Below are 19782 nucleotides of genomic sequence, written 5' to 3'. Positions count from 1 at the left end.
GGCTCGTGACTAGAAGACTCTATTTTTTTCATTGTTTTTGCTATATTGGGATCCTGTGCTTGTAAAGTGCGTAATTCCTCAATTGATGGCAACATTTGATCCATGAGTAGTAAAGACAAAGGTGCGTGTGAATCTATTGGCAAAGTGTTGTGCGACTGTGTATTGACTTGGACTAATTGATAGTAAACTCGGGATAAGGCATCCACCATATGATTGAATCTTTCACGCAGATGGGTTATTTTGAAGTCATAATCTTGAAGCAAAAGAACCCATCTTGCCAAACAGCCATTCAACATGATCTGTTTGCAGATAAAAGTTCGAACCATGAACATATGGGTGGAACTTTTGTACCGCCCAGACCACCACCAAACATTCTAATTCTATTATAGAATAATGCATTTGTGCATTAGATAAAGACTTGCTTACATAGATAATTGGGCACCGATGATAATTTTCATCTTGTTGCATCAGTACTGCACCTAGACCACAATCTAATGCATATGTCTCAATCGAAGCAGTGCATCCATCTTCAAAGCATTCTTTATTAAATCAAAAGCATTCTCATGTATTCCGGTCCATTTAAGCACTACATTATTTTGAGTTAATCTTGTTAGAGGAACTGACAAAGCGGCAAGTTCTTGAATAAACCTTGAAGTATACCTTGACATGCCCAACAATCTATGAACTTGTTTGGCTTTTGCTGGCACTGGATAATCTGTCATTGCTGGTACCTTTTCCAGATTTGAATGAACCGCATCTTCTAAAACTATGAAACCCAAATACTTCAACTAAGTTTGAGTGAAATGACACTTATCTTTATTCAGGCTCAAATTGTGCTTTTTGAACAATTGTAGGACTTCTTCAAACACTTCCAAATGCTCTTCCAATGTTTGAGTGTGGATTAAAACATCATCAATGTAAACTAGCACTTTTCCTTGGACAATCAAATCATGTAGAATACAATTCATTAGCCTTTGAAATGAACTTGGTGCATTTGACATATCGAACGCCATGACATTGAGTTTTACAAACCAAAAGGTGTACAAAATGCTATTTTGCACTTATTCTCTTCTTTCATAAGGATTTGCCCATATCTTGACTTCAAATCTAAAGATGTGGAACACTTTGAATTTGAGAGAAAATGCCAGATGTCATTAACTATGGGCAATGAATACTCGTCACTTACCGTTACCTTATTCAAAGGTCTGAAATCGACACAAAAGCGGAAACTATTGTCCAGTTTCTTGACCAAATGAGGCTCGCACATCCACAAACATTTGGAGTGTCGAATTATATTCTCTTTCAGCATAACATCCACATAATCATGGTCTCCCTTATTTGTTATGTTGATCTGAGACTCTGACCAATTTTGAATAGACGAGTGTTTCTTGTATGAACCTCATGTACTACTTTTGTAGTTGTGACTGTGGGGCTACCTTGAGCAAATGCTGTGGGTATTTTGCCAACATCGCATTAAGCTGGGCCTGAACATAAACATCTTGACAATAGTTATAGATGAAAGTTGCTCGGGAAATCTTCTTGATGAAATCCATGGAATAGGTAACAATCTCGGCAAATTTAAACATCGATCTTTGAAATCAATTATAGCCTTATTAGGCAAAAGCCAATCACATCCAAGACTAATAGGAAATATCTGATGTGTCAACACTTTTGACTGAACAATGAATTGTTTAGTTCCAAACAAAATTGGAATATCACATCCCAAATTTGATCGGACTATTGTATGAGCATCACTGAGCATTACTATACTTGATGGAATAGAATGAAGTTGCAGCTTATTTCTTTCTATAATATTTTATGAGCAGTAATCAAAGAACTACCTGAATCTACCAATATGAACACTTCGTACTATTGGAACTCAGCCATGATGACAAAAGCAACTGCTAACAGCTTGATGAGATACTAAGGTGGTTTCCCTCCCTACAACCCTAGCTGGTCTTTTCCCAAAACAAGGGGATCATCCAAATTACCGCCCACTTATGCACTTTGAACATCAGTTTGGCTTTGAGAGGCAAGAAATTGCCTACAATATTTCTTCACATGCCCATATTTGTTGCAATAGAAAAATCTCGACCATCCTTGAGGGTCTCGATTTGGTGGCCTTGGTTTGTCTGTGAAAGACTTGCAAAACGGCAGCCTCGAATTCATCTAGGCATTACACATGTGATCAACCTCCATTGGACTTGGTCCAGTAGCTAGTGTTGGGAGAATTCGTGGAAGTATTGAAACTTTGGACTAATGCTTTGTCAAATTAAAATCAATCCTTTGCACGACCAACAAGGCTTCGTTTAAATTCTTTGGTCCCTTATCTTGAGTTCTTTGCAAATACGTGGATTGAGGCATGGCCACAAGAAGAACAATTTAAGACCCTCCATATTTATATCCACTCTCATAAACAAGTGCGCAAGCTTCACAAGAAACTGTGATACTGACTCTCTTGGAAGCTATTTCAACTCTTGCAACTAAGTTAAAGCATCTTTGATTGTATGAGTGTTTCCAAATGCAGCAAAAAGAGCCAATCCATGAAGAGTTTGTCTGACCATCTAGCTAGCGATACCAAGCAGCAGCGAGCCTCTTGAAAGTGGGTTAATCTCTTCTACTTTTTGTAAATCAAACCATCTATGATAATCTACCAGATTGTCTAAGTGATATAGTTGCATGAAGATATCTTTGTCTAGAGAACTTGAAAAGGATTTAGGTTGCCCTTTTATGCCATGGTTTGGGAGAAATGAGGAAGATGTCACTGATTTGCGAGACGCCATTGTAGCTACATTGATATTGGATTGGACTAGCTCCGAAAGCAAATTAGCCCACATCTTAGGTGTGATCTGAAAACCAAATGGCTATTCTTGATGAGCTACATTGCCATCATGCTCCATCATCTCCATCTGCTACATCTTATGCTCATTGTCTCCACCAAAACGTAACGGACCTATAATGCACAGCTACAGAGAACTACAAAGCAAACAAGAAATGCATCGACAAAACACACTTCACACAAACATAGACAACTCAAAGAAATGAGCTCAACTAGTCGCGCCTTGAATCTTGGGCTTCCTCTATCTTTTATTAAATTTATGAAGCTATTATAATCAATGGTCATCACCGTAGTTTTAGCTTTATATCAAACCCTACAGCTCACATTTTGTAGTTTTAGAGTCGGGACTTTACCTTGATGGTCAGGCTAATGTTGATTTTTCTTCTTAAATTATCATATAATTCTCCAAAACCTTGCAATTCTATTTTAGAATATGTTTCTTTCACATGCCTTCTTTTCCTCAAATGTTGCATGTGATAAATCAAGGAAAATTGCATGGGGAAAAAAAACAAAAGGTTATCAAATGACGAGCAAAACACAAATTTGAGTGACAAATTGATTATAAGCCAACACATAAAACAATAGGGAAGTTGACTAAAACCCAACATCACTTGACATCCATGCGATGTAGTACCACTACTTGAGAGGACCGAAAAATGAAAGCAATGAAACATCATTTTAATAGCTCAAAAGATATGCATAAAAAAGTCAGAGTTCCTTACATTTATAAATTTTCATGCAAACCAATTACCAATAATTCTAAGGTATCTAATATTGTGAGCGTCTTTAACCCATTATCATTGAGTTTTAAAAACTATAAAATTTGAATTAAAAATTACATGCAAACCAATTACCAATAATTCTAAGATATCTAATATTGTGAGTGTCTTTACCCATTATCATTGAGTTTTAAAAATTATCAATTTGAATTAGAAATTACATAATTGTCTACCTAAATCTACATGCATTAGAATTCTCGTTGCATATGTAGGAGAGGCATATATCTATAAACACTAGATTCTTTACTTTTGTATTCAAGCATTTCTTTGAATGTCTTTTTTATGCCTGCAATAGTGCAGACGCCTTTAATTTTATGTTCAAGATTTTCTTTCAAGGTCCCATCTTTGGAAATGGATTCTGATATTTTCATGCTATATGATAGACCTCTATTTATTGTGATCAATTTCTATGCAAAATCATATGCAGTTATAAGACCTTTGAGCTATAGATTTGTTATTATTTCACGTCAAATAAATATGGAGCTCTTGCCTAATCCAAGCCTCACTCATTTTGGTAGGAATACCAATCAATCAAAGGGGTTTATGGATGTGATCACACTCAACATATGGAATAGGAATGTGTGGTCTAGTAAATTATATGTGCAATGGCATTGGTAGAGGAGTAAGTTAAAAGTTTCCATAATGGGTGGAGTATGGATGCATAAGGTGACACTACTTTTTGTGAAATGGATCCTTTCTTCCTAGCTTGGTCATTTTCTTGGCTATAGTGGTTTGTCAATGGTATGCATCCTTGAGGCTCTATTGCATAGATTACTTAGGCATCCCATAGAGCAAATTCAAGAACTCATTTTCAAACTTTATGAGGTCATTAGCCATTCAATTAGCTCTAGTAAGCCTTGAATCTCATACCTTCCTTGTAGGAAATGTGTTTCTCACATGTCATTCCTCTCTCCTTAGTATCTTATTATTGCTCTTTCATTCAGCAACTATGCTTTTGCTAAAACACACCTCTTACAAAGGTCCCTAATTGCATAATCGAGCAAAACAATAGGAGCAAAGAAAGGACAAAAGTTGCATGCTTCTCCAAGGTGGGAACCTTAATTCAATGTGACATGTGACTTGGCCTCAATCCTCCATCAAAGGAAGGAACCCACAACGTTCATTACAAGTGATACATAAACAACAAATGTGATCATAACTTCAAAAAGAATTTAAGTCCTCATGGAATCACTCCTTAATACATTTGTCACCAACAAAGAAGGATTGATTTCTCTCTTTTGTAGGCTTTTCTTTGTGCTTTTGGTCCCTTGTTTCTTTGTTTCAACAACCATTCCTGGTATAGGCATAAACACAATGAAGGTGGGCATGGATTGCAAGGAGTGGAGCACATTGTAATCATTCACTAGAGTAGCATCCCTCTCATTGCATGTGTCGAGCTTAACATAAGCAGACGGCGGTGCTACACTTAATTATTTCGATTCATTTTTTGGTTTTGTTTGCATATGTTAGAGTTTGAAGAGGCTTGTAGAGACGAGAGAAGTCAAAGACCACTTGGCCAATGAGCATGGCAAGGGAAAGCTAGTGGATTATGGCTTTTGTCATCGTAGCTTATAAAATAGGAAGGAGCATGTAAGCTTTTCCCATTGTTTGGACACGAGAAACTAAATTAATTCATCAGGCTTTGATTCTATTTTGGTTTTTATTGGTTGAGTGGAGTTTTTGTTGGTTAAAGTGTTCTTGCGAAGTGCAGATGAGGGAGTGGCCTGACCAATAAATGAAGTCTGTACCTTACATTTGTTCATTGTATTTTTCATTAGTATGGATGTGGTCACAAGTGGAGCCATGAATTGTTGCATTTGGTATTTGTGCATGAATTCTTGTAGCTCCCTTTTTTTTGGGTTTGTATTTTGTAGTCTATGTTGACATCTCCTACAATATATGCTGATGAGTTTGTTAGTATGTCTTGCATTGCTTGCAATGTGTGTATCAAATTCCTTGTTGCAATGTTTGGTGCCTTTTAGATGTGGATGAGTATGAGTGTTTTGGTGGAATGTGTTGCGAATGTTGTTATCAGGCATGTACACCCTATGGTTGTTTTGGACGTTGATTTTTTTTGAATGTCATACGTTGGTCATAGTAAGTTGCAATTCCTAGCCCATGTGTTTCTTGGATACATGAGAATCCAGGCATTGCAATTATTCTTTTGCCTAGCAAGTGTGTTTCTTGGAGGCATAGAATTATAGCTCTCGTGATGCTATTGGAGGACATCAAATCGTCAGCATGACCTTGCAAGGACCCTGTGTTCAGGCTTTGCAATGAGTGAATGCTTTCCCTGCCATCGCTGTTGGCGGAGTCGCATTGATCCAATGTCCATTTGCAATGTGTTTGTAGTTGTTCAATCTCTTGTAGCACTATTGCATGTAGCATTAATTTTTGTCAGATTAAATGCCAAGGAGTCCATTGTTATGCCTTGCAAATGGTGTATTGTCCTTGTCACACCGTTGACTCTATAAGAAATTGTGTTGGTGCGATTGTGTTAAGATGGTTTTTACCAACTTGGAAATCACGTGTGATTTGCATGATTGGAATCATATTGGGTGGATTGTCATTTATGTACAATACTTTATTTTCTACTCTTCTTGTAGTCCGTGTTTGTGTTTTGAAATTGGATCCATATAATTGTTTGATCTATTGTTTTGAGTGTTCCTTTGAACATGCCATCTGCCCCATTAACTAGACCATCTACAATGTCCAAATTGCCCGTGCATATCTCCACTATCATTCCCTCTTTCAGTTTCAGCTCTTTGTGAGGGCAAATTGTTGACTTAGGATCAGTTGGTATCATTATTATTCTACTACAAGTTTTGTGTCTTATGTCCTTAGCATGGAAAACGTGAGGTCTAGTCTACCAGCAGGTGGAATACTTTGTCATTGTGCATGTCCTTTGCAACGTTTGTATAGAATAGGCGTGTCACAATTGTCTTGTCTGGAGGTTGTCTAACGCACGTTGTTTAAGATGTGTAGGTCTTCATCGGTCTGTTTTCTTATACGTATCATGTTCAGGATGTTGATGAAAATGATGTTGTTCTGGCATTTAGGTTGCATGAGCTCGTAGTACCACATATGTTTTCCAAAATGAAGCCAAGAAGGCTATGCATGTTGATCGTTCTTGGAAGATCCAACTCTATTTTGTGGGTCTAGCTTGGCACAAGTCTCCACAAAGCGGGACATCAACTCCTCCAAATGGTTTTTTGTGGTTGTGTTTTATCTCATGCTACAATGAACATATTTTGCCCTATCAGGGAGACCTCATTGAGCACAATGACGCCCATGTCCTTGTACAAGGCAGACAGAGTTTAAAGCTTCTCGATTGAAAGGCTTGTGTATGTAGATGTCATCAAGGGCAAGTGTAGTGTTGCGTGTAATGTTGTTCCTCCAATGTTGTGAGTTGCTTTTCCCATGCAGGCTAGGAGGAGGACCCTTTGTACATTTATGTCTATAGTTTGCTTATGGCTGTAGAAATGCAACCTACCTTGGACCAGAAGCATAAGCGTGAACGTCTTGCTTGTTCTTTGTTCCTTGATATGAACAAGTGGAAACGATGATATGGATCCTTCCTTTTCTTCAACATGACATCTTTTATGATGATTCATTATTATGGAGTTAGTTTTCTTAGCATCTAGTAGTATACTTTGTTTGGCATTAATTTATCTAGAGTGTACCGGCCTACATTTTTCTTGTTCTTTGTCATGGCTAGATTCATTTCTATGCCAAGGTCAAATGCGTCTCTTGATTACAATGTGTGGATGTTTTCGATGGATGTGGATTGTTGCGATGGATTGCTTGTGGAAAGATCTGGATACGCTACTATTTTTTCGTACATATCTTGGTTGTACTCGATCATGTCTACATGTGCTTCGTAGAAGTTATTCCATGTGGGGTGTTGGTCAGTGGTGCTGTGCTATGTGCCATGGAACAACAAGTATAGCAAATAAAGCTCCCTATAGTGGTTCTCATGGTCTTTCATCTTGCTGTAGTTGTTGAACCAGATGACCTTTGGGTTTTTCCTTGTTTGAGGTTTTGTTTATTTTGCTAGCAAAGTCCACCAAACATAGTTCCTTGCAGCTGGTGCTACATTTCATGTACTTCTAGATAATGTATTCAAAGAATATGTCCGTGCTATCTGGCTACATTTCCTCTAGTTGAGCATGTCGTTTAAGCAAAAGTGTGTGTTGAATGTTCTTATCATGTACTTGTGTTAATGTATACAAATTCCCTTGTTGCGATTGTGAGAGGGAGTGACAAGCATAGGTACACTCTTGCTCTACACTGATGTGCGTAGTGTTGAGTATTGCATTGCCCACTTTATGCTTGTTCACTAGAGAACCTGTGTAGGCTATCATTTAGTGCTCTCTTTACTGCCTAGTTTGTCTCCTTGTCCACCCTTATAATGTAGGAGGTACAATAGACCTCTACTAAAGTTTGCCAAAAAAACAAAGTCACTCTGCTACCAAATTTAGCGATCACAAAGGGGCCTAAGCATTCCTTCAAGTATGCATTTACAGTGATTGCACGTCAAACATGTTGAGAGGGTAGGCATAGTTGCATCTTCGCTTGATTTATTTTTTGCAACATGTGTGGAAGGGTTGTTAACCGCCTGTTTTCCCCTCCACAATGCGCAATGTCCTTCGATAGAAAGGGCCATATGTGAATGTCAAGCTAATGCTTCGTATAAGGTACAATGATCCAATTGTGGAATGTGGGAATTGCAAACAGAGAAGGCTTGTTTAGTTGTTACAAAGGGTGTGTGTTAATCTTTATTCATGAACTGTTATGGTGGACAGTTTGGACAACATTTGGAGAATTATTGACTTTTAAGGGTTGTGGGTTTCATTCGTGTTGCTTTCTTGGTTTGTTGCTTCTTGACGCTCTAATATTTTAATTGAATCAGTCTTCTCTGCTATGCGAGGCTTGATGAAATTTGTGTTTTGTGCTCAGAACGCATATTTTCATGCTCTGGTATTATACTAGTACATTAGATTTACTTTTAGACTCTTTGTAGCCTTACTAATCCAATTCTGATATTTAGTCATTGGATTGACAGCTTTTGTAATCGGACTTGCAAGTGACTATCTTGTGATCGAATTTTAATGTTGCTACTTTAATGATTATATTTGAATTATTTTACTCTTTGAAACAAATTGATTTTGGTTCCATGTTGGTGGTTGCATGATGTTGTATGTTATTCAATTTAAGCTAAGGAATTCATTTATGTCTTCCTTCCAAGGCATTCATGTATGTGATTGCAAGAATTTCATTGATGTTACTTTACTCTTGCATGCAAATACATTGAAGCAATTCATACCTCAATATAAGAAATGTTCAGCAATTCAACAAGACATAATTAATTGGTGCAACTCATAATCCTCTCACTCACGCTGCTACTTTGTTCCCGCAACACCAGCCCTCCGTTGAAACTGAAGGAAGTTGCTCAGAGTGACAGCCATCCAGAACCTAACCAAATCCATCCTATCACTCTATGTACAAGAGCTATACTGCCCTTCGTCGTCATCATGAATCCTTCCAACACCTTTGCATTGCCGATTCTTTGTATTAATGCATTGTCTGATTACATCCCACACCGTTTTGCCTTTGAGGGCAAGGTAATCCCGCACTGTTTTGCCTTTAAGGACCAAGATCCCTCATACCTTGTGTTTATGCGAGTGGACCTAACAAATCACTATTGCTTTAAGACCATCACATTGCATGTGCCCCATGCATATGTTGCTCGATGGAAGGAAATCCTTAAAGTTGATAACTTCTATTGCATAGAAGGCCCAACTATCTCCAAGAAGATGTCTGGTGAGGGTGGCTCCTTCTCCTTGTCTTTGTGAGTTGATGCTACCACAACCCTCATCAAGGGAGAGCCTTTCGATGGTGTTATCTCTTTCATCCCTAAGATGGCAATTAGTGAGTACACTCCATCGGGATGCACACCATATGCAACACTCAAGAGCCTCGTTTACATCTATCGTGGACACCATACCATCCGTGATTTTTAAGGTTGACCTGGCAACTCCCATGCTTAGTAGAGTTGGTTGATTTTGCACCTATCATTTGTGGATGATAGGAGGCAGACATTTTCTTGCCTAGTGCAGAAGTTTGGCATGGTTATGTATGTAGCCAAAAATATCTCATACATGCATGCATGGATATATTTGACTTCATGATTTTGCACACATACCAAAGGGAAGCCTTTGCACAAGGCTCGATGATGCTTTCAGACACTAAGTGAACGAGCTTGGCTACAACTAAAAGGTGAGCACTTTACCAAGTTCTTGTTTTAATTTTTCTTTATCCATTTTGTAAGTGGAATTTTTTGTGTTGGAACATGCGGGTGATTGGTGTGTTATGGTTTGTGAGCTTGAACACATCTTTGATAGAGTATCAATGCTCTTCCAGTGGCAGTAGTCATGTGAGTCGTGACCCGAAGCTTCCATCCTACTATAGCTGTGATGCACCTCATCCACCTGTGCATGTACCATTGCTAAAGGTTCATATTCTCTAGTGTGATGGGGCTCAATTTGCAGTGCAGACTCGTGGCAACAACATCGATGACCTCCTTGGCCTTCATAGGCCATTCATTGAGTACCATGCATATAGTGTAGTAGCCACACACACTATGTTGTTGGATAGCAGGCCTACGTGTGACCTCACAATCAATAGAGCAGGTTTTGTAATTGCCTTCGAGGATAACATTTGAAGATGTATGGGCATTTCTTTTGTTTGCAATGATGAAGCTTCGTGGCATTTCTTGGTCATCACATAGACCAGTACCTTGATATGTATTTCATGTTCTTTGCTCTATAATAAAGAAGCTTTATTGCACTACTTTCACAATTTTTTATCTTTTACAATTGTACGTTAAGTGATGAACTATTTTGAATGTCAACAAACTCTTATATCACTTTTCCCCTTTCCATAACTTTTTGTTTTAAGAGAAGGATGCAAATTTCAAAATAAGTAGCCCTTTCTTCATGCAAGAGTTCTTTACATCAATAGTACAACAACAAATGCTTGACATTTTTGGTTGCTTTTGGCTGTCCAGTGTAAATGTAGAAAAGGAGAATACAATTCATAATCAACATGGATTTAAAATCTCTTCTCCACTTGCACAACTTTGAAATGAAGGAAACATTCCGACATAGGTACCCATTTAATACAGATTTGATCACTTGTTTGGTAAAACTTGTCCTAAATAGTAATTATGAATGCATGCTACAAATACTATGTGATAGTATTACAAAGCATTCCCACATGAATGAAATACATGAGCATGATGTCCTTGCTTCATTGGACACATGTGTAGCCAAGAAGGAATTAAGTAAGGATGATGTTGCTCGTCTAATTCAAACCTCATTGAATTCTCGTGCTTTGACATCGGATTGCCTTTCACATCTTTCAAGTGCATTGGCAGAGTCATTCACCTTAATGTCCTATGATGCAACCAATGTGAATGTAGTGCTGCAAATTCATCACACTTCTTTGAGCTACATCCACTTTCTCCTCATTGACGAGAAAAAGTCCCTATGGACACTATTGCCACTAGCAACCAAGAAAAGGAAAGGCAATTACAACATCTGGAGCATGGAGCATGAGGCACAGCTCATACACCCAATAACATGTGCACCACACTCAATCGTGAAGGAACAGCAACAGTTTTTGCTAGCTTGTACCCAAACATATATTACTCTATCAAAGCCATCAGCAACAATATAGAATTAATAAGGCCTCCTCTAGAACTGATAATGATATGTTTGTTGCGCAACAAAATTTTAGCATATCGCAATCTGAGATGCCAAGGACAAATTAGTTATTCAGTTCCTAGCTATCAAAGACCTTCACACTTTGTCTTCAAGAACACATAATGAAAGGTAACCATGCTTGAATTCTTTATACTAGCCGAGTTCATGATTCTCCACGGCTCGTTTGCTACTATTGCGGGTGCCTAACTTTTCGTTCAAAGATGAAGAAGACCAACAACGAGGCTACTAATTTCCTTCAAGAGCATAGTCTCCATGTAGGCAACGAAGAACTAAGGAGCCTTACCTTTGCATGCATTGTTGGAGCTAGATACAGAAGCACAAACTACCAAAATTTTGCTCAACCAACATGCCCATGTCAAGGAAGATGCCTTAAAGCGGGTTTGATTTCCATCAGGATACGTTTTGCACAAATTAAGGAGCTCATGTATGAGGGGTAATACAGAATATGGGGTAATATAGTGAGTGTGTTTGCTGATGTGGATAGGGCACAGTGTGTTTTGCCACGATTCTTAGATAACAATTTCACAATTTTGGTTGCCATCAAAAGGAAGATTTAGTACACACATAATTACATGAGTGGATTGGTGCGCCCAACTATGATAATGTCTGCACTCAACAAGCTTGCTGGGAGCCTCTTTACATGGAGAACAATGTTCAAGTAAATAGTCAATGGTTGCATAACATGATGAGCTTCAAATCAACTCATGCAATAGGATAGTTGTGCAAAAGAAGAGGGGAGCGATGACCATTAGGCGAACCACCAACAGACACACTAGTGCATGGTATATACAATGGCTAGCAAGTGGTGGACCACGAGGACAAAACAATCATTGTTGCACCATTGGAGGGATTCTAACCACCCACTGAGCCTTTTCAAGGACAAGCATTGTGAGGAATTGGCATTTCCAACATTGTTCTATGGCCATCCGCATGTGTACAATGTGCCTAATAGAACTAGCTACCATGATATTGCTAGGTGGGAACTTATGAGCAAGATTGGGGACACTACTTGCTGCAGGTGCTTTCGGAATTCGACATGTGGGAGCCCTTTATTAATCACTAATCAATTAAATTCCATTGAGTTTTCATTGTGGGGGTTGCAAGGTCTCCACTTAGACCTCCTGCTAAGGGTAGGCCAAAAAGTGGTCTCATCTACCAAGTTCCCAAGTATGCTAACAAGGGTGCATGTATGAACGAAAGCACTTGGGTCCAACTTGTGATTGTTTAGTGAGAAATAATAAAAAGAAATGCTTTGGGGACTCGCAAGATCCATTAGGATTTGCCAAGGTTCTATAGTTATTTGCATGCTCTCACATTGACTGCAAAGCCGTTGCCTTGAAAAAGAAAAAAACTATAAATTAAGACTGGAAGGTAAATCGGCATTATTTTTCCTTGAAGGTTTTACGAATGATACCTACAAAGTTTTGATGTCAACTTTCTGGGGTTTTTCTTTGCTTTATTTTTATAAACAGATCCAGTAGACAACAATCTCTTCACTGGTAGGCATAAAGCCCCTTAGGCAACCATAAAGCTCGTTAGGCAGGCATAAAGCCCATTTGGCTAGCATGAAGCCCTTTCAATAGGAAAACGAAAATTTTTTTTTCACGTGAACTTGCTTTTCTGGCAAATGGCTTTCTGGATAGCAATTTTTTTTCAGGCAACAGCTTCAGCAGTTAACATGCGAACCGGCTTTAGCGCCTTGCTCACAAACGAATATGTGAGACTTGGATGAGCGATTAGAAAGCTTGAAGTGACTTGAAGACTTGTAGTTGGAGGAAGCCAAGGCAATCGTTCTAGGGAGAGCTCAAGCATGGAGGGAGAGTGGAGCCCCGAATTGATTTATAGCCATGTTGGAGGGGGGTAAAAAGCACACAAGCTAATGAAAAGCCAACGGCCACACAAGCTAAAAGTTGAAACGCCAACATCCTTCTAAAAGTAGAGGTTAAGAATTTTAGAAATTCCTAGTAAAAATTCCTTGAAAACTACTCAACTCAATCCTAAAACAGCGTCTCTAGGAGAGGCAGTGCTAACAATCAAGGACGGGTTAGGTTGGAAAGGACATATGGCAAGCTGGATTCTATTTTTATTTTACTAATATAATATAATATAATAATTATGTGGCACTAGGTCTAAGATGGCGCTCATGTAGACGTCTCAGATGTTATTCCAGACTCGCTTGTGAGCTTCGTTAAAGCTTCCATCCAAAGGTGCCAATTCTCGTCTTCTCTAGCTTGTTCCAGCTCCGAGCTCTCTCGTTCATAGTCGACGATCGCGAACGGAACAATCGTATTTTCAGATTTCGACGGATGATTTGTTCTTTAAAACATTTGCACATTTTATCGTCGTTTGCGGTGTCCTTTACGGGAATCGTTTCTTGATTATACGATTTACTTGTGCTCTTAGTTAAAAAGGCTCTATACAGAGTTCAGTTTGACGAAGCGTACTACGCAATTGATGTACGCTTTCGTTATCCCCTGCACGGACAATTATTGTGTTCTGGGAGCGATCTCTATGATTTGGCTTTCGTTATAAGTTATATTAATCTACATCCACACATGACACAGCTGCTGTATTAAGAAGCTCACATGAATGAACGCATGCTGCGTTTTGGCAATGCTCTTGACTTTTTTAATGACAATTTCTGGATCTTAGCATTCTGAATGTCAAACTTGTTCCTGGGCTTCTTCGATATCTAGGATCTGCTTGAGGCACTGGTATTTGAAGCACGCATTCACGTCTTTCTTCATTAACATCTTCGTGTGGACGAATCATCGTCCTCTTGTTTTTTGATGTGTTCAATATGGGGGCTAAGCTATCGGAATATGCTGACTTGATGGTATTTTCTGGTGTAGGAGCGAAGCAAAAATCACAGAGATGGTAACTATTGAGGTTGCCTCGGAGGATCAGTGTGAAAACAGACGGGGAAGCCTGGCGGCGACAGGCAACGATTCTGCTAGTGTACTGGAATCTTTCGGATGCGAACATATCTCTAGTAACCGGGAAGAAGAGGAAGATAAATCGAATTCTATACCTCGTGATGCAAGAGCTACAGGGACAAACGATGAGGGGGACGATTGGGAGACAGCAAGTGAAGGAGGAGACGATGATGATGACACTGTCTCAAAATCTGGGCCAGTGAGCGAGCGTTATGAAGACGCTCTCACAGAAGACGAACAAAGGCAGGTGAATCCTTGGGTTTTACTCTCGCTGTGATTTTCACATATAGAGGATACAATTGAAAAGCAACAGCATGCGTGTGGCATGTTTTTTGTAAAGGTGCAATGCCTGTTTGGCATGGGTTGCGAAGCTTTTTCCAATCTTAGTTGATCTTCTGCTCCCTTCCATCGCAGCCTCTTCATCAATACACCCTCTTTGTTAGTTTCCATACCACGTGCCACTTGGGGAGGGGCTTATGGCAGCTTGCTGATGATATTTATTTGTTTTTCTGTTGTCGCAACTTATTATCGTCAGTAAATTGCATCGTTTTCTTTATTATTTCAGGCTTCTCTTTTCAAGCTCTACAAGAGCAAGGGCTTCTTCTGTGTACTGAGAAGTGGATGCCTTTGTTTTGATGCTGTGTTAAATTAGAGGGCATTATCGCAAGCCAATACTGCTAAGTCTGAAGGGAATGAGCTATATGCAGCCGGCAAGTACGATGAAGCTTTGAGCTGTTATGCGGGTGCTTTGGAATGTGCTCCAGACCATGCAAGTAGTAATGAGATTCGTGCTATGTGTTATTCCAATTCTGCTTTGTGTCAATTACATCTGGTAAGCTCTCTTACTCTCAAAACACGAGCATGCATATAACAAATACCTGGGACACATGCACACGCTCCTTCACATCCACACGATAATGGCACTTGCTCATCCTCACACTCATCACACGCAGAGAGAGAGAGAGAGAGAGAGAGATGCCATGCTTGCTCCCTTGTACTCCGCTTCAGTGGACAACAATGCAACTGTGTATTGCTCTTTACTGCTCTACGCGACTGCACAACCCAAGATAACATATTCCTGTTATGGATCTCCTGTCATCCACTGAACCAGCCCAGTCTCATGAAGAATCATATCTTTAGCTTTTTTCCATACAAGCCCAAAGTACATTATATCTTTTGGATATCTTAGTTTTCTGGCTGCTATCCTGTGTAAGAAAGACAGAAAGAAACAAAATTTATTAAAAGTCTTTGGAAGACCAAAAGGGTCTATGAGACTAACAGAGAAACTGATACAATGAGCCGAGGGTGGAGCCACTAAGCAGGCATCAATAACCATGGTAAGGAAACCCAAAGTCCTGAATCATAACAGCATCAGTAGACAGTGAGAGCTCTATGGGCTCTCAGAGTGGGGTGGCATCTAGGCTGTGATAGTTATCAACATGTGTGGCCCGCTGTGGTCTCTTGGCTATAGCCCTGCGATGAACGAGTGCTAGTCACTCCTGTGGGTGTCGGTCTCCTGCTCTGGTGAACAAGGAAGGGAGGTCCCTAGTGTGATATGCCTTTGTGTGCCTACGGGTCTGGCGTGTCTCAAGGTCTAGCTCGGGTCCTCGAGGTCACCGTCTCCGTGGGTCCTGCTCGTCGGTGCTGTCCGGCTGGAAAAACTTAGTGATTGTACTCTGAGTGGGGTGTGGTTGTTTGTCATGGGCCCCTCGATGTGCTATGAGCAACCCGCTCCCTATCTCGGACAGCATCGTTGATGAAGGCCTCATGCATCTTTGGTCTGGGTAGGATAGGAAGCTGGATAGAGAACCAAGACCATCTCTGGAAAGGCAATAGTAGCGACCCATGATCTCATAGTACATAGGGCCTTTGAATGCAAAATGCTCCTCTGACTCGATCTCCCCAGAATCACTTAAGGTGCATATGTAACCCTCTCCAGGTATGCCCTCTACCCGACCGACCACTCTCAATACGGAGGTGATGTGACGAAACTCAAAACTGCCCTATGGATATCCTCAAGGTGTGTGTCACGGGGACGTGAAAAGTGATGTAAAGTATCTTTGTAACTCAACCCATGCTTAACCCGAGGTTAACCATGGTTAAGTGTAGTATTGGTTTGGTGGCGAGGGACTAGCTAGAGGAAGTGCACACTTCCAAGAAGTTCCTAGGGCAAAGTCTAGGTGCACCAGGAGCAAGGCAAAGGCTGTAAAAAGGGGTCTAAAAGTTGGGCCCAAGGACAACCAACGGTGTCCTTGGTCTAGGGGTTAGGACTTTAATGAAGGGGCAAATGGCAAAGTGCCATTTGTCATGCATGTGTATGCATGCCCTTCCCCCACCTACCATCTCTCTCCCCTCACTCTTCTAGAGGCTTGCAGGTCTAGCAAAAGCTCCCTGCTACTTTTCTCTGCTACAGACAACGGGAATTGCTTCCAGGAGGGGTAGGAGGAAGACAGAGCATCAAAGAGCTTTGAAGAGAGTGCAGCATCAGCGGGGGTGATGACCAGCAGAACAGTGGGGCACAGCCAATTTCTCCTGAATATGCCACTGAGGACTCACAGGATGAGGTAGAGGAGGCACTGGAGCTTGATCCCAATGCCATTTTTCAGCTGTGAATGCAAAGTGTAGCGGGAGCCCTGTTGCAGTTGCAACTTGCTGTCACAGAGATTATGCAAGCTCCTCCCCCTATGGTTGCTCCCCCTGGAAGCAAAAAGACAGCTCAGAAGAAACATAAGAAGCATAAGAAGACTCACAGGCATGTTTCTTTCAATGGACAGCCTTCAAAGATGCCCTCGATCACCCTTGTGGCGCGTAATGCGAATAACTTTCATTCAATCAATCAGGGACAGCAAGCCCTTCCTCAGCCCATGATGCATCCAAGATATTTCGGAGGGGGATCGGTTTTTCAGGCAATGGTGGCACCATCCGCAGAGGCTCCCGGAATGCCAGGCAGCTTTATGGGCAGCACACAGCCCGGAATGCAGAATTTCCAGCAACCTATGATGGGTGGAATGCCCCCTGCAAATGCCAATATGATTTACTCAAACATTGGGATGCAACCTGGAATGAAGACAGGAATGCCTGGAACAATGGGCAATACTTGGAATATGCCACAGATGTAGGGAGTGGGACCTAGAATGCCAAACCCTACCATGGGTACGGATGGAATGGCTCAAAATGCGGGAGCAATGATGCCTCCACCATTTTTACAGCCCCCTGTCTATGACAATCTCACCCCTAAACGCAAATTGAAAGATTACAAGGAGTGAGGGGCAATTGTGAAGTTTGAGACCTTCAATGGGATGCATGACAGATTTAAGGCTTTGACATTCGTACAACAGTTTGATGCTGCCTACTCAGTTGACACTTTACAGAGTCTTCCAAAGTCCAAAAGGCAGCCACCTTTTTGAAGGGCAATGCGCTCCAATGGTGGACCAACCTCCTCTTGCAAGGCAGAGCACCTACCACTTGGGTCGAATTGAAACAGTTTTTCGCAGCAGCATAGCTCACTACCACTTTCGAGGTAGATATCATGACCGCCTGGTACAAGTTAGATGTTGCAAATTGCAAAAATTTGGAGGACTACAATAAGAAGTTTTGGGAAGCCCTGTTGCCAATGAATTTTTACAGACATGTACCGCTGTCCAAGCAAATTGAAAGGTGTTGCTGCAGGTTGCCAAAGGAGATTCGGAACTATTGAACGAAGACAAGGGTCTCCAATATGTCCCAGTTGGTGAGAACGCCACCACCGCTTATGCACTAATGCAAGGGAAAGTTTATGGCTTCAAAGGAAGCTCACAGGAGACATCGAGGTCAATGGGCAGCGAGACAGAATCTCCTAAGAAATTCAGAAAGTTTTCGCAGCCCATGAAGGCAAAGTTTGTTGCAGGATAGAGGCGAGTGCCGACCCATATATCAGACGAAGAAAAGCAAATCCTTTATGATGCCAACAAGTGTTATATTTGTAAGGAGGAGGGTCACAGGGCTTTTGAATGCCCACATAAGAAGCGGAAGTTCCCTCCTATTGAGTAGGGTGAGCACAAGGAGGAAAAGAGGACTGATTAGAAGAGTAAAAAGCCCAAGTCCGCTGCTGGTCTTTTGCCAGACTTGATTGGGGCTGTTCAGAATACATATGCTACAGAGTTATGCTGAGCATGGGGCAAGATAAGAGAACAAACAGCTCTGATGTTTTTCAATCTAGGAGCCAAGGCCAACTTCATCTCTCCAGAGCTACCTGGAAAGTTGGGAATACGGGCAGAAGAGATGGGTCCCTTGTGTGATGCAGATATGGCTTGTCCGAGACTCAGCCAGTCAGCTACTTTGGTGATAGGCAAGCTGCGGATGCCATAAAAAGCCAGGACATGCTCTCTAGACCTCATCAGCCAAGTCATCTATGTAGTCTAGATGCCCATGATGCCTCTCCACCAACTCATAATCGAATGTGCTATCTCCTGCCATTTGGGTAGCCACATCTTCTGCATAGCAAGGTAGAACACTAAGCTCAATTAGTCAGTATCTAACCATGCTTAAATTATACACATAGATCAAATAAATTACTCACTAATCAAGAGGTGCATCAAAGTCATAGTCTGTCTTCTCATCATCTATCATGAGGACTGCTTGATTCACACTTGAAGGCCCTGCCTCTGTGAAGTTGTCTCTAAGCATGCCTTCTAAGTATCCTGTGCAAATCTCTTTGTCATTGTCCACTGCCATGCATGGACGTCCTGAGTGAATTGCTGCTTTCATCCCAGGTGATGTACCTGCACCAAGCTCAAGCACAGAGCCTCCAATCGGACACAACAACTCCATGAACATCAACATCATGGAGCTACTCTTCTCCAACCCACCACGCCACTGTCCACCCTTTCCCTCTTTTATGCACCGTACACTTGAAGGCAAGTAATGAGTGATGAAATAATTGTCCATGCACACCTTAAGGGATTGGGAAACTTTATTTGCCCTATCAAGATAGTGATGTGCCTTCTTGCCAATCCTAGAGAACAATAGGATTTGAAAGGCAGTAATCTACATAAAACATAGATTGAAAAAGTTAATGGAGAATACTAAAATACGAACAAACAAGAACATGACAATCATGTAAATAGCCAAATGACATACCTTGACACCAAAGCCAACATTATCCACAACATCAATCCAATCTCCCGTCTCCACGATCCATCTACATGTACTAACTATAAGATACCAATAGCTGAATGCAATTCACATAAACAGACATTATCAACTGTGATATATTGCTCACCTACAAGAAACCTCTAGTCTCATTTGTCTTGCCAAATGCTCAACGAATGAAGTGGATACAGGTGAACACATCACCAATGTCCATCCATAATCATCCATCACAGATGAAGCAATAGCAAGTGAGCATGAGATATGCTCATTTAAAGCTACGTGGACACATAAGAGTTCTATATTATGCCGTC

The 19782-nt window shown here is 40.8% G+C and overlaps 1 protein-coding gene across 1 annotated transcript in view; it reads left to right on the top strand.

The window, feature by feature from the left end:
• Positions 1–13551: 13551 nt before the first annotated feature.
• TPR1 (Tetratricopeptide repeat (TPR)-like superfamily protein) overlaps positions 13552–19782 on the top strand; it is a 45099-nt gene continuing 38868 nt past the window's right edge. Inside the window, exons 1-3 of the mRNA XM_087385258.1 lie at positions 13552–13624; positions 14258–14588; positions 14994–15173. Coding sequence (XP_087241384.1) covers positions 14280–14588; positions 14994–15173 — 489 coding nt within the window. The 5' untranslated portion in view covers positions 13552–13624; positions 14258–14279. The remainder of the gene's footprint in view (positions 13625–14257; positions 14589–14993; positions 15174–19782) is intronic.

The sequence above is a fragment of the Dipteris shenzhenensis genome, chromosome 14, assembly GCF_047967505.1.
Source record: "Dipteris shenzhenensis isolate YYH24624 ecotype China chromosome 14, Dip_SZ_1.0, whole genome shotgun sequence".
NCBI classification, from domain to species: domain Eukaryota; kingdom Viridiplantae; phylum Streptophyta; class Polypodiopsida; order Gleicheniales; family Dipteridaceae; genus Dipteris; species Dipteris shenzhenensis.
The sequence above is the reverse complement of the archived record's forward strand: the minus strand, read 5'-3'. Positions and strand labels throughout refer to the sequence as shown.